This window comes from Vanessa atalanta, chromosome 19 (assembly GCF_905147765.1).
Source record: "Vanessa atalanta chromosome 19, ilVanAtal1.2, whole genome shotgun sequence".
NCBI classification, from domain to species: domain Eukaryota; kingdom Metazoa; phylum Arthropoda; class Insecta; order Lepidoptera; family Nymphalidae; genus Vanessa; species Vanessa atalanta.
Genome location: NC_061889.1, coordinates 4,359,221 through 4,375,047, shown reverse-complemented (window position 1 = coordinate 4,375,047; position 15,827 = coordinate 4,359,221). Strand labels below are relative to the sequence as shown.

Below are 15,827 nucleotides of genomic sequence, written 5' to 3'. Positions count from 1 at the left end.
AAATTCAATGTTGTAATTGGTTTATAAATTTATTTAATATAAATATTGCAACTGCATTTATCTTATATTCACGAGTAAATATATGTATGACTTCATACGTTTTAACTGAATGTTGGTTTAATATTTGCAACTTTAAATTATACAAGCCTGGACAAGGAAGAATGTGAGGAAGAATTTTATAAATCACTATACTGGTAGGAATATATCATATTAGTAAAAAGCAGTAGAATTGTCTAGGTCTGAATGTAATTGTCTTGTATTAGTTAAATAGGTATATATAACATTTGATAATACACCAGAAGGCTATGCTAGAGTAAGGTATGTACCGGGTACTTGCTTCGGCAGTATATATACTAAAATCGGAACGATATAGAGAAGATTAGCATGGCCTCGCAAGGAAAACACGCAAAACAGAGAAGCGTTTCACATTTTTTCACGGGAGTGGTTTCGGATGCGTTATATTAACACGACCACGCGTCCTCTTCGATCCGTGCCGAGAACGGCCGTAGCAGTAATTTTAGAGTAAGAAACGCACATAACCCTGTTTCCACCCCAGAGGCCCGAGTTTCTTAAGGTTTCTACTGCATAAAAAAAGGGTAGCAGTAATAATCAATATATAGTATGAATAGTAACTGAACAAGTCTTACAACTCAATAGTGAGAATTATACATATACAATAGTCTTAAAATAAAGAATACAATAATTTAAAGACATCACTCTGTTCAATGAAAGATATTTAATTTTAATCACTTTCACGCAGCATCGATACAATGTAAGAGAGAGTCTTAAAAAACTTAAGAATGTACCTCTGAAAATCTTAGAACCCAAATAAATCTTTAACAATTAATGAAAAGTTTTGAAATTGAATGTTTTATTTGTATATAGCATTTACATTATTATTATTTTATAAATTTTTATATACATGGACACCGGGAAAGAGTTTGTAAAGGGGTGCACTTGCATCCCTGTCATAGGAGAAAATAAATCGAAAGAGATTTAGTAATATTTTTTGTCTTTTATGAAAGTAACTCTTTGAATAGTGTAGTTATTGTCCAAATTTGTTCAATAAATGTGTAGATATTTTACACTTTACATGATATAAAAATGATAATGCACAGACAGCCTAGCAACGTGGCAATCATTGAATGATTCAGTTGACGTCAATGACTAATTTTTTATACCTAACTTAAAACTCCATGGATGCACTGAAGGATTATATGTTCGCTATTAGTATAACGTTAAGATGCAGATACACCGCTCTGAAAATAATCCTGCGTAATAAAAGTATAATCTGAGGTAGCAAGCAGTAGATTAATTAGTTAGGTTCGTCAGATTTACTGTATTTAAAATAAAAAATACTGAAAAATAGCAGTAATTTCAATGGCTGAATTTGAAACATAGCATAATAAGTGATAAAATATTATACAACTTTTTTTTTTAATTTTATTTTAAAGTAATGTAGCAGACGTTACAAAACAAGGCGTGTGAATCAACACGTAAGAAATAGTGGACACGTTAACCAAAGAATTTAAAGGAAATGCAATTAAAAAATTGAAAGTAAATTTATTAATTTATCCATTACGGTATAAGTTTGGGCGGAGACCTTCTATTAAATATTAAAAAATCCTGTGTCAGTAGGCCTTGGTCTTTCTGTATTACATTTTTTTTAAACATATAAATACACACATTATTATCCTTTCTCTTTTTACGTGCAACATGCAATATGAATGTATTTGTATGTGTGAGCGTGTTACTACTTTAAATGACCTATTTATCTTACTAAAAACGAAGATTCTTCAACTATTTTTAATAGACCCTCGGTTAACCAATAAATTATTTTAACCATAGAGCTAGCTTCCCTTTACATTAGTAATATTTTAATGGGTAAATATCAATTTTTTTTTTAATTTTTTTAAACAAAACACTTGTTGTTTTTTTTAATTGGGTTGTTGCAAAGCCTGTTTTAATGCACACTGTGAGCACAACGATATTATTAGTTCTTTGACTTGATATACTAAGATCAAAATGTAGGTATTTTTGCAGTTTTAGAGTTGCATTTTGAACATATAACTGTCTTACTATTAAGACATTACTTACAGAGTATAATAAGTCCGACCTTTAATTAAAGCTGAGGTCTTTCGACCTCAATGTATTTATGTCGTTGCAGCGCCACCCCATGAGGAAATACAGTACGTAATAATGGATTGGGCTAAGGCCACATATGTTTTATTTAGCAAGTCAGTTGGAGCAATATGTCTTCTAGAAGGTCCAGGTAAATTTTCTTATGCTGTTTCCACCAGTTTGATTTGATGGTACCGGTATAATTCGACTGAATGTCTATAGAAAGAGTCCATTCAACACACTTCTTGGTGTTATTAAGGGGACTACATGAGCTAAATGCAAGTTTTATAATGCAAAAAAGTATATGATCCAATGCAGTAAACCAAATGAAAAAAAGATATGATAATCTTCAGGATACATGCTAAGAATTTGTTATTTTGAAAACATGATGTAATTAATTTGGTACGATAGAAAAAAATCACAAAGTTACCTCTAAAAAGATCTTTTAATTAATAATAACTATACTTATATACGTTCCATAATTCTGGTTTTTTGTCAGATTATTCTACAAGCAATATACTATTTAACCTGGGTGTCACTTTTTTAGTAAAATCAATAGATTTTTTTTAAATCCGATATTCTTATTTTCGAACAAAATGCGTACGCATGTGTGCGTAAACGCCGTGTACAGACAATGCCGGCCGAGGCCTGATGCCATACAGACGTGTCGATCTTTTCGCCGCATCATTCATTACGTTACGAGATATTTTTTTGTAATTTTAATTGTAAATTCATTGTTTCATGTTTTCTTATAATAAATTTTATTCTTTCTTGTAAATAAATATATTAAGTTAAAATAGTGTAGTAGTAATTAGGCATTTGTTTTTTTATTATATTATTTGTTATAAATTTTAATTGTGTAAATATGGGAAATAAAGTGAAACGCGTGAGGAAAACTAAAAAACGTTTATATAAATCAAGCGCCGAACATACATATGAACGATATTAAAAGGTAAGAGTATTTAATTAGTAAACATATTTTTTTTTTATAAATTATGAATATTGAAAACATCTATTAGAAAAATGTGCAATCAGTTCGCATATAATCAGATTTTTCGAGCCATTCTTAATAATTACGATAGAGTATTTGGTCAAAGGAAGGAAATCATCAATTGACTTTCATGTGGATCAAGTGTCTACATTCGATCCCCATGAACTCGAAGCATTTTTTTTTCTTTATAACTACTATGACATATTAAGATACATATTTTTTAAATACATAATTTTATAATTAATAAAAATGTAATTACTAACATATATTTATTTTTTACAGAATAAAGAAAGTCGAAAACAATAACACGGAAGCTATTTATATTGCGTAAGAGTTTAATTTTATCGATTGTTTATAATAAGAATTAAAGTTATGTATGAACTAATTTTAATAATAATAAAAAAAAGTAAAGTCGTAACAAAAAAAATGTAATTGTTGTGAACCAGAGAACTAGAATATTTAGAAGTGTCATTTGTACGTAATTCATAAATTTAAATTTTTTTGTAACGTCCGCCATATTGGATTGAATATAGCAGCAATTCATGAATCGTGCATTGTCATCGAGATTAAATATGTGTGCCAACTTTCAGCTGAAAGTGGGTGTAATATTTATTCCAAGATTCCAGGACATATGTAATAACATTAATACATACAAGTGAAAATAAATAAAAAAATTTAAAAAAAAATTAACACAAAATGTTTTTTTTTTGTACTAAATATAAATAAAAATATTTTAAGTTTAATTAAATCAGTTTTATTTTTTAATCATTTTCGAATAACAATCAAAAGCAATACAAATAATTCTAATATCCTATCTATTTTTATGAGATTTATGATTAAACCTATTATGATTAACCTTTCATTCATCAATGATTCAACCAAATCGAATTGACAACATTTTTTTCTAGTAAATATTTAGATTTTTTTTTTTAAATTGAATATATATTTTTTCTTTATGAACCAATATTAATAAAACGAACAAATACTACGCCATATGTTACCCCACGGTCACTACACTACAGATTTCGAACACTTACGATTTTATTATATAAATAGATCATTAAAGTTTAATAAAATGTTAAAAATTGGTATGTTTCAATATTTAGTATAAGAACTAATTGTGGTATAATAATATAAATAATAGAAAAAAAAGGTTAAAACTAACTGTCTATTTTATTGTGTACAAAATATAAATAAAAATATTGTAAGTTTAATTGAATCTGTTTTATTTTATAATCATTTGTTAACTAACATCGAAAGAAATAAAAATAATTCTGTTGTCCTATCTATTTTTTATGAGATTTATGATTGATCTTACGTCGCTCGGTTTGGCGCCATCTATTAGAATATTTGGGCGTAATCTCGTTACCTCGCTTAACCCTTAGTACACGGGCTTGCCGTTTTTGTCGATTTTGTAAGTGTGTGCGTGCGATTCTCAAGGGCACTTAGCTCTTGTAGTCCTCTTAATGACTATTAATAACACCAAGAAGTGTGTTGAATGGACTCTTTCTATAGACATGAGAAATTGAAACTGGTTTAATCACAACATTTATAAATCCTTAAACAGAATTCGTCTATTGGCATATGATAACGTAATGTGAGTATAGTCATATGATTCAAAAATACGCATATTTAATATGTGAATTTTACCAGTCCGAAGTCGAAGCACATTGCTAGTATAATTATTATTATAGATTATCTCGGCTATGGTGATTATATATGGCCGATTCGTGGGAACGAACAAATGTACTTCTAATAATAATTTTATTACAATCTACAATATTTAAGAATTCAAATATATAAGAAAAATCAATCAAATAATACAAAATTTTAAAAATCGTTTTAGAACGCTTCCTGTGCTGAGTTATTAGAGGATGTTTTAAAAATAAGTTTTATTGTTCAGGAAGTATTAATCGTAAAGTCAAATAAACTAAAAGTTACGAACATATTTACTTCCAGCACTAAAATAGTAAGTATCGTCCCGTTATCCTTTGATCCCAAACATAGACCAATAGGGACTGAGGAAAGCCGCACATCGCGATATAATTGGATCTGTCCTAAATCTTTCATTGTTATACGAACATTCAAACGCAATGTGTAGGAAAAAAATACGTACGATTATTTACAACACTACACATACAGGAAAAATAATGAATAATATATCGCCCGCTCGGACTTCAGTTTAAATTGTGTTATGATATTTACCTACCAATTGTTTAAATACGACCAAAAATTGGAAACGAGAGAATCGTGCATACAATTAGTATGTTTACCTCAAATTTTTGTCACAGCTAAACATCTCACATCTAGCATGTGTTTTAGATTAAATATAACATTTCCTCTTCAGTTCAACGTTTGGGATGTATTATTACCGATGATCAAAGATTCAGTTTCTTTTTCATTAATAACACTGTTAACGCTGTAATAATATTTTTAATACAGTTAATGACATTTATTTTTATATAATACTACAAGGTCTAGTACTTACTACAGTGCTAATTATGATGATAATGATAAAATAGCTTAAATTATGTAGCTATTTATAGGGCTAACATTCGAAAACAACCGCGAGTGTATAGGTACTTAAATTATTCAGACCACAACACTGGAATAGCAAATATTTGTCATGAATCCCGCTCATTGAACCAGTGACCTTTAACGCCGCAGTCAGTTGAAGTGACTACAAAACAGTGTCTATTTTGACACTCAATAACACTGTAAAATGTATGCTCTATAATATATAATATTAATATTTATTATATTAATATAATATTAGATATATACTTTTTAAAGTAAGATCAAATAAAGTTGAATAAGAAAATTAAGATATAAATGCAAATAAAAGTGCGATACAAATTAACTTTAATAAGTTTCTAAAAGCAATTCAATGCGATGCTGAAGTGCAGAGTGTACAAAGACAGAAAATACAATAGAAATAAGTAAGGAATCAAAAAGGGAGCAATGCTATAAGTACACGCAGTACCTAAAACTGAATAGATACACAAATATATATCAATTATCAATCAAAAATATATAAAGTAATTTAAACGTTGCTTAATAATAAGTTTTATTAATTTGGTGGGTGACGTCATCTGATTTTAGCAAGGCCTGAATTGACAACAACTTCACGCACGAATGAGCGTTCAATCAAGCGAGCGCGGTTAGTCATACTTGAACACCTTGATACCTATGTCTAGATTTTTTAGACTAACCACAAAGTTATTAACCATAGCTGAGCGTGAGCATGCAACTGAAACAATACGCTTCACACGATTTATTTATACGAAAGTTTTTATAATGTAGCTTGTATGTATCTATTTGTGATGTAAACGATTTAACTTAATATCATTTTTATTTAATTTTGCCGGAAGCATTAAATTAAATTCCATCTTTACGGAATGTAAGGAACTATTTATTATTCTTTCCAAATATATATTAAAGCGAACTATTAACTTAATTTAACAGATAATAATCTTTCAACTTTACTCGTTTACATTGACCCAATTAATAACGGATAATAATAATAATAAATAACCAATAAAACTTCAATAAATAACGTTCAAGTTAATATTAATAATTCCATGAATATATAAAATATCCGCCAGAAAAGGGTTTATTGTATTTAAAAACTATTTAGATATTACGTTATAATACTAGTTAAAATTGTAAATCTTTTAATGTTAGCGAAAGAACATAAATATTATTTTATTCAAATGCTTCCGTGCGTAGGTAATAAATAAAAATATTACAATAAATAAAAATATATATTAAGGCTATAGAATCATGTAATTATTTAGTTAATATTTAATTTAGTACGTACGGTTTAAGTTATTACACTGTTTCGTCAGTATGATGGTCACAGCTGGTTCCTTTGTTACATGCATATCTTTGTACAATGTACAAAATTATTTAATTTTTTAACCTTGATGTATATAGGAATGTTCATTTATAGACTCGCTAACAAATAAAAAATATTTTAATTGTAATATTATGAATGGTTTCGAGCATTTCGACAAAAGACCTTACTAAATTAAATAATAATAATTAAAAAGCAGTAAGTACGTACAGAATTTAAATCCTATTTTTATTTAATATTTAGTTACAAACATCAATACATGTTTTTAAATACTTATTTGCTTCTGCAACTCTACACTAACTCTATCAACGATAATTCTAGTTTACCTACAATCAAACAATAAGAATAATATTTGGGTACAGTAATGTAGCAACACTGTTAGGTAGGTACGATATTTTTAGATCTTAGTCTTCAATTCAAAAATTCTCATTGACCATGTAAAATGCCATTCGCCACACCTAATCATTATACATACGTACCACCTACATACGACCATATTTAACGCACGGTTAATAAAATACCACGAACCTGTATGCAAATGAAATGATATCACTGTTCAAATAACAGCCCGATACTCGAACGTTTCTCACTCTCGGGCATTTTAGGGACCGACCGTCTTGGGAAGAAACTAATCGAGTCATTGACCGACCGAGAATTGCTACAAATAGAGAAACGTGTGTACTTACTCATAGTAGCTATATAAATAAAATTAGCACCGGATCCCGGGTAAAATGACAAAAAAATTGGTCACCGCTTATAAATAAAACGCACATGAATTCAGGGAACTACAGTTTCGTATTGTTTTTGTGCGATGACGCCGGTATTACGTAATAGGTACTGTTATTATTTGTAAACAATCTTTTACATCGAATAAATCTGTTATATTTTGTTGATCTCAAAATATGCTACTCGTATTTGTGATTTTTATCGTTACACGCAGTTTTATTTTAAACCGTAGGACGTAAACCTAAATAATAAAAGAGCGAACTATCATGTTTAAAAGCGGAGAGGTCGGTCAGTTATGAAATACGAAGCAAAGATTTCTACATACTTGACCACACAAGACAAACCTCTCAACCGCATTTATGTGTTAGGCATACGTGCAAGCAAAGTCAATTGAAACAAAAGTATATTTCATTACAAAAATAGAAACCATATTATCGTATTTTCTTAAAAAAAATATTAAACGAAAAGTACAAGTGTTTATCAAAATCATAAAATAGAATTATATTCTAAGATTAAGTATTTATCAAAACGAATAGCGTGTTAAATTAAACTCGTTAGTGATGCAGTTTTCCAAAAAATAATGGATTTAATGAGTTCGAACAAATAATTAAGCATGAAGAAGGCAATTATAATAAACCAAGTAGTTAAGATAATTAATGTACCTATATACTTTTCTGAGAATTATTTATTAACGACAATAATATTCATTTTGACTATTTATTTAGCTCCTGTACACGCTTGAGTCTACATTAGCGTTACGTTACGACGTAACTTTGAATGAATACCTAATTGTGAAATATTTTCACATACATATGGTATACTTTGTATAGGTACAAAAAAATATTCATACAACTTAAGTTATCTACATGGTTCGCTGTAATTTATTGCTTAATTAGCGAACAAATAAAGTTACTATATCTTTATACTTCAGTAAATATTAACATGGCTTATTAGCTCGTTTCAGTGTGTCAATTAAATATCGTAGTGTTTAGCGTCTGCAAAGTCGGTGAGTTGCTCTAACGCATCGTATTCGGGACGCTTGTTTTAATATTCATTATATAATGAACGCTCGGCGATCGGCCGCCGCCGCCGCCGGTTGCTTTCACTCGGTCCGCTATTAATTACGAACATGATTGTGTTCATTCGCTTCTATTTACACAACTGTTTCGACTGCTAAAAGATAAAGAAAATAAGTAAAGCGCTACATGACAGTCATATCTTATCGGAACCACTCTATTGATCACTCATCATTATATATCGCGGACGGCTCGCCTTATACGGACGACCGGACTACCTTTATTGTCCAATTTAACGTGTAGACGTGTACTCTTTTATAGGCGCGATGTTACCGGTGAAGTCATAATGTGTGCCGTATAAAAATAGAAATACAGTGTTTGCAGGAAAATAGTATCAATAACAAAAGTGTTGTGGTTTGTTATCGAGCGGAAATGGCGGCGAAATCGCCTACAACCAGTGTGAAGTCGCGGGAGATGATCGGCGAGAACCAGTTCAGTCAGCGGCGCGAGGTTTTCGAAAAGCACGACACTGTGTTTTTACCCCTACCTTCCCCGACCGCACTGACACCTACGTACAAGGAAGTCGATCCAATCATTACGACTAACCACGGAATAACAACGTCTAATTTTAAACGCAACACTCCTGGTTATTCCAGCATGCGCGAAACGAGGAGCGAAGATCGACATTACGAATACCGACCACGAAAATATTCCGACAATTTTACGTCCGAACTCAATCAAAGCGACGATGTCGACCACAGATACAGTATGGCTGAGAGAAATAGACGGCTTTCGAAATTGCGAAGAGACTTTTTAAAATCAAATTTACATGAACCGGGAGAAAACACGCTAACTCGAAGCGGCGTCCGTGCTTCCCTACCGACGACTAATACTGTATCCGCAATAAGGTACAAAATTGAAAATCTTAATATTTATAAATTTCCATTTGCTGAACCGTACTCAACGCCGACACCTATTCGTCGAGTTGTTGTAGACTTAGGTTCTCCAGACGAAGGAGACGGAGAAGGTGAAAACGTCGAAAAGAGAGAAAAACATCAGAGTTTACCAAATGAATCACCAAATTCACCAAAACTTGATCATCAAAAACTTTACGAGGAATTAGTTAAACGTTATTCGCCGCAACGTAAGCCTGTCAATTGGAATTTACCTCCAACGAGACCAAAGGTAGTAGGTTCGGTTCCAAAATCGACATCGAGTGCCGGCGATAGCATTGATAGTAACGATAAAAAAGATTCTGAAGCACTAAATTATACTGAAACAGATGATGTCTTCGAGAAATCGGAACAAAGTACGAAAGACCAACAGAATAATAATAATTCAAACGAGAAACCAGCGACAGATATCAAAACAAACGTAGAAATCCTACATAATGGTGCTGAAATCAAACAAAATTTAAACAATAAAGACATTACCAGTAAAACTAATGATTCCAAAGTATCTTTATCCGAATTAGAAGAGAATGACTACGTGCCCGAATTATCAACGGTTAAACGACAACTTAGTAGAGAATCTGCAAAGAAAGTACCAATCGATAATGTTGTCGATCTAACCATTCCAGCCTTAATCGAAAAAATGACCGCAGAGGGTGAACAAATACGAAACCATAAAGAGGATGGCAAAAAAGTGAAGAGGAAGAGGAGTTTCCTTGACAAACTTCTCGGTCGCAATAAAGGAATTAAGAAAGAAAATTAAGAATAAGCAATAACACTACAACAAAGTCCTGCCAAAGATTTTATCCAAGTTGATTTTTTAAGCAGAACTGGAGCGTCCCATTGAATATAATGTAAAATTAAATATATTATATAAATGGAAAATAACTTGAAATACTGTTTCAAAGGTAGGTCCGGCTTTAAGAACATGACATGACGTCAGCACGCCTTATCATTTGATAAAAATTGAAATAATTTCATACAGAAATAATACTACTTTTAGATGTGTTTAATAATTACATTGGAATACGAAGCTAACGAAGGCAGTACTTCCCTTTTTTATCTTAATGCAATAGGTTATCTAGACTTGATAAATTGTAAGTGCCATGTTATGTGACACTCCTTGTCGACCAAATTATAATTTATTTACAAAGCTAAATTGTAAAAAAAAGGTTTTTACTTTGCTATTGAGTGTTTGTTAAAGTATGTTGTTTTTTTTTTTACAAATTAAGCGTTACCATGAATGTAAAGAAAAATAAAATAATGTAATAATAATTACAATAATTATTTTGCATAGTTATTTATTAAATCCTAGTTTTATAAAAGTTTCCTGTTCAAGTTTCCTTTTCAAATGATTCATGTTGTTTTGCATGTGATAATATTATATTAATTTACATATTTTATTGTAATGTTTTATTGTGGCTGCATGGGATATTTTTGTTAAATCGGTCCTTATCGTCTAATATTCACAGTTTATAATTAATTGAAATAGGTAGGTATATGAATGAATGTAAATAGTATTATTGTTAATTTCTTTCTCTTCTAAAACATTACTTATTGAATTTTAATGAGAAAATTAGTATTTGCTAGTTGTTATAAGCAAAATTATTTTCATTAATAAATGTTACTAAAATGTATACCTATATGCTTTTTATTTCCTAAAAAATGTATGATAAAGACAACATTTTAAACAAAAGTGAGAAGTAAAAACATACATTGTAAAAACCATGGAAAGTTCGAGCTTAGTTGTAAGTATTGATATTTATATATATATATTTCGGCAACCCTACAAATAAACATGGTAAAAATATGGATATAAGTATGGGTAAATGAATTATAAACTAGTATGAAGTAATATACTTGAGCTACAAATATTAGCAATACATGCTCAAAAAAAAATTGCTATTTAAAAGTAATATATATAAAAAAAATATTATAGTAATAATCATAATTTAGGTGTATCTTTGGAAAATAATGTAAAAACCTCTCTATTTGCTACAGCTGGGTCAATGTCTCCTCTCCTCCATTAAGTTTGAAGTTTATTCCATTATACTGCTCATTGATCACTGATAGAAATACTTGTAGCAGATTCCTAATGTTTTCCGCACATGGATTATAGCATTACAAAAATAAATTGATTATAAAAAAAATAAAAATTATATCTTAATATTTATATTGAGATCTTTTAACGCCAATTTTTACATTAAAATAAATAGAAGACAGTAAGTATTTGTGCACTTGGATTGTCATTATATTTTTATTTCAAATTATACAATATTGTTTTAACATAGCACGATACACGTTATTTTATAAATAAATTAAAACGTTTCAAATAATGTAACAAGATAAATAATAAAAAAACATCCGAGTTCAATTGTATACAATTTCTTATAAATAATCCTAATTATTAAAAAACCACAGCCCTGACACTAAAATAGTAATTCATTTATTAATAATTTAATGAATATATATTTTTATTAAAACACAGATGACATTCAGGGATGGAAAGATGATTTATATTTTCACTAGCTTAACCTAACGTTCTAGGAGAAAGGGTAGTTGATGTCTGTCCTTGGAGATCAAGTTTGTTTGTTTTACCAAATTTCAAAATATAAAATTGATTTAGTGGTTTAGCCGTGAAAGTTACTTTCGCATTTATAATATCAGTACGGATTACATAACTGATATAGAGATTCCAAAGCTAGATTGACAAAAGGAACATTAAATTCATGATATTCATTTAATAAATATGATGTGGATGATATGTGGCAGTGCAAGGCGAAAATTTTACGAGGGCAAGGTAAATTGTGCGAGGCCCTCTGGTGGACCAAGCAACATTTTTGTTCCATTGTCTAAAAATTATTATTTCAATTTATTTACTTTACTAATGTAGAAATAACGATTTTGATGATTTGACGAACACTATGTCACTGTTGATATTATCTGCAAAATGTAAAAATTATGTTATTTTTCATATATGATATTTTATTAAAATTTTCGAGTTTACAATATTAAATTAAAATTTTTACAAGTCAGCAGTTTTACCCTAAACTATGGAGGCGCGAGACCCCTTTAATCGCTAGGCCATAGGCCATGGCCCACGACTTACGTCTTTTTATGATTACGTCCTCTTTACCGATTTCTGCGACTGGCTGCCATTCTCAAGACAGGCATATATAGTGCGCAAGTACACATTTTGCACATACGCGAAAATTTCGAGACAATCTATATTCCCTCGCAAATTCGACACGACCGAAAAGATAAGGCTGAAGTTTTTCGGCTTTACGTGATTTGTGAGGCACTGGAATGTTAAGACTGCTAATTGACAGGTTCAGAGCTCTTACGAAAACTTTACCTGACTTTAAAAACCTAATAAAAACTTTTATTCCTAAGCATACAGAATATTTAACGGTCTTATTATGCTAGTGGCTTTTCTATCAGAACATCAATATCAGCTTTTGAATAAATGTATGTAAAAATAATTCTTTGCAATGATATATTTCAACACATGGTAAATTATATTTGAATAATCTTATTCAGTGTATTTTCTAATAAAATACAATATTATAAAATATTTTTCCTTATATCTGGATCAAGTTTTTTGACTGCCGTTTCAAGTGTGAAAAGGTGTTCATCTTCAACGCCAGGAAATAACTGCCTCATTGCTGTAGCCAAATTATATACATACTCTTTGTTAGAACCACTTGGACCACTACAACTTATGACTTGTTTTGCTATATCTTCTATAGATGCTGCACCTGAAAAAATATAAAGCTTATTTTAAATTTATAGTAAGTTAAAATATTTTCTATAGAATGTTTTGTCCTTCATGTCAAAAATTTAATTAAATCACTTAAATCGATTTTTATATAAATTAATATTTGGAAGATAAAGCAAGTGACATAAAAAGTATTCATTCAATAATTATTTTTGAGGATGATTGTGATTTCTCAATTCTATCTTGAGGTTAAAAATTTATAGTAATTTACTGTTGTTATTTTGTCTGAAAACTATATAATTTAATAAAATCATGAAATAATTGTGTATTATTATTTGAATCAAAAAATTACCTGCATAAGATTCATTATCCATTGTAGCTACATACAGCGTTAAAATAATAGGTTGTAGATTTGAATCTTTTGGATAAAATGTAACTGTTTTCTTGGAATAGCCATTCTTTTCCCTAAAGTCCAAATGATTTGTGACTTCTTCAACATCCTCTGTTCTTATTTTGTAAGCTACACCCCATACCTTACTGCTTGGGTCATCGGCAGGTATTAGAGTCACTACACGCCCAGGCTGAAATCATTTATTATATATGTAAGTTATCAAAATAATGCATTTAAAATTTGAGTTACTCATGCATGCTTGCATTTAATGACACAATTGTTTTGAAGATTGAAATAAATTTTCTATAATTTAGTTTTTTATTGTAACATGAAAAGCTAAACTGGCAAATGGTGATGGCACATGATATAATATTTATCCTTATAATGAATAAATTTTTAATGGAATAGCTAGGCAGACAGTCAAAGTTACCATTTGATGATAAGTGGGCACCCCAATTCAGTCATTGGCACTGTAAGAAATGTTACCCATTCCTTACATCACACCAATGCAACACTAATCTTGGGACATAACATGTTATGTCCCTATTGCCTGTATGAAAAAACTATGTATTGCTGTTTGGCGTTAAAATATCTTATGAATGGGTAGCACCTTCCAGACAGGCTCGCAAAAATCCCTACCACCAAGTGAGTAGTAATAGCAAACTCATTTGTAAATTTATAGTTGTTTAATCAATTACCTTCTCTAGTGTTCCTCTATGATCAATACTGTGCTGATAGAACCTTCTAAAATAACCTTCTATATAACCTACAACCTTATACTCGTAATTAAAGTCTACTTTCCACACTAAAGAACCATAACCAAATACCCACATCATTCCGTATATTGTATAGGCCTTCAAAGTTCATATACCAATAACAATATTGTTAATTTACTTTTTATGAAAGTTCATTTTACATTCCCATATTAATATCGGTTTGTTTACAATGAATTGTCAACATCAAAAATGTCATATGTAAAACTGTGCACAGAAAGAGCCAAGAAGCCTAAAAATCAAAATATATATAGTATTCGTCATTCGATTAACGCCAGGATTAAATTAACTTAAATATAATATACCTACTAAAAATAATCATTATCAATAATTTTGAAAAGTTGCATTTATATATAAGTTTATTTTATTATCTTATTCTTATCGTTCGTAATTAAGTACAAAGAAATTTCTCAATTCCGTGATTCGAATATTAAAGATATCGATTACTCATTGATTCACTTACTTAACCAAATATAAATTTAGCAAGAGTTTAAACAATAGATTTCCGTTAATTGATACTCTGATCGTTTGAAATTTAAAAACAGGTCGCTCATAACTTTACAGAAATACTACTAACAGTTTTGTTAGTTTGTATTATAAGATTTGTTTCTGGATAAATTCTGTAACTCTGTTATTTAAAATCTCTGCTGGCTTACTTAGATGAAATACTATCGATATGCATACATCTCTTATTTAAAATTACGATTTAATTGACAAACATTAAACGATTCCCTACATTTACGTTAAAATTATAATTAATGAAAATATAGCTTTATATCGAAAAATAATGTTTATAACTTACATGAAGAACTGAAAATTAAATAACTTGGTCTTAAGAAATAAAACGATGTTGTTTTAGATTTCTTATAATATAATTTTATAATTATTATAAATATCGTTAAATTCGATGTCCAGTAAAAATTATAAAAAGTGAATCAATTTTCCCACCACGCCGACTATCTTTCAATATTCATGTTATGAGATTAAAAAAAATAATGATTTTTAATGTTTAATATATAAAGTGACAAATATTCGTCAGTAATATAAAGATAATAATAATTATTTCACACTTATTGAGTCTTACCAAATTCTGCGGTAAAAATAGTAACGATACGGCAAATAGCACTCTCTATAGTTCTACCATTTTCATAACAATACCTATTCCATTTATTAAATCTGAAACGGACCATGTAGGTATTATTTAATTTTCTTGAATAAAGATTTTTTTAAGATTGTGGGTTAAACTTAAAATCCCAGTACAGTCCGTACCCAAATCTTTTAAATA

At 29.7% G+C, this 15,827-nt stretch overlaps 2 protein-coding genes and 1 non-coding gene across 4 annotated transcripts; 2 read left to right on the top strand and 1 right to left on the bottom strand.

Moving 5' to 3' along the window:
* The first annotated feature begins 329 nt into the window (after positions 1-329).
* LOC125071618 lies at positions 330-433 on the top strand. Its single transcript, XR_007119930.1, has one exon. It is a non-coding gene; the product is annotated as a U6 spliceosomal RNA (small nuclear RNA).
* Positions 434-8,593: 8,160 nt separating this feature from the next.
* Positions 8,594-11,293, top strand: LOC125071601. The gene has a single exon (XM_047681923.1). The coding sequence runs from the start codon at positions 9,143-9,145 to the stop codon at positions 10,421-10,423; it is 1,281 nt and encodes a 426-aa protein (XP_047537879.1). The 5' UTR covers positions 8,594-9,142; the 3' UTR covers positions 10,424-11,293.
* A 737-nt stretch (positions 11,294-12,030) lies between these two features.
* LOC125071603 (putative glutathione-specific gamma-glutamylcyclotransferase 2) lies at positions 12,031-14,736 on the bottom strand. Of its 2 annotated transcripts, none has more exons than XM_047681927.1 (3): positions 14,601-14,736; positions 13,731-13,959; positions 12,031-13,418 (listed from the first exon to the last, which is right to left on the bottom strand). In XM_047681927.1, exons 1-3 carry the CDS (start codon positions 14,634-14,636, stop codon positions 13,225-13,227), a joined length of 459 nt encoding a protein of 152 aa, XP_047537883.1. In that variant the 5' UTR covers positions 14,637-14,736; the 3' UTR covers positions 12,031-13,224. The 2 variants fall into 2 exon arrangements, with proteins under 2 accessions (XP_047537883.1, XP_047537882.1); XM_047681926.1 differs by having other exon boundaries at positions 14,468-14,728.
* Between the last annotated feature and the right edge of the window lie 1,091 nt (positions 14,737-15,827).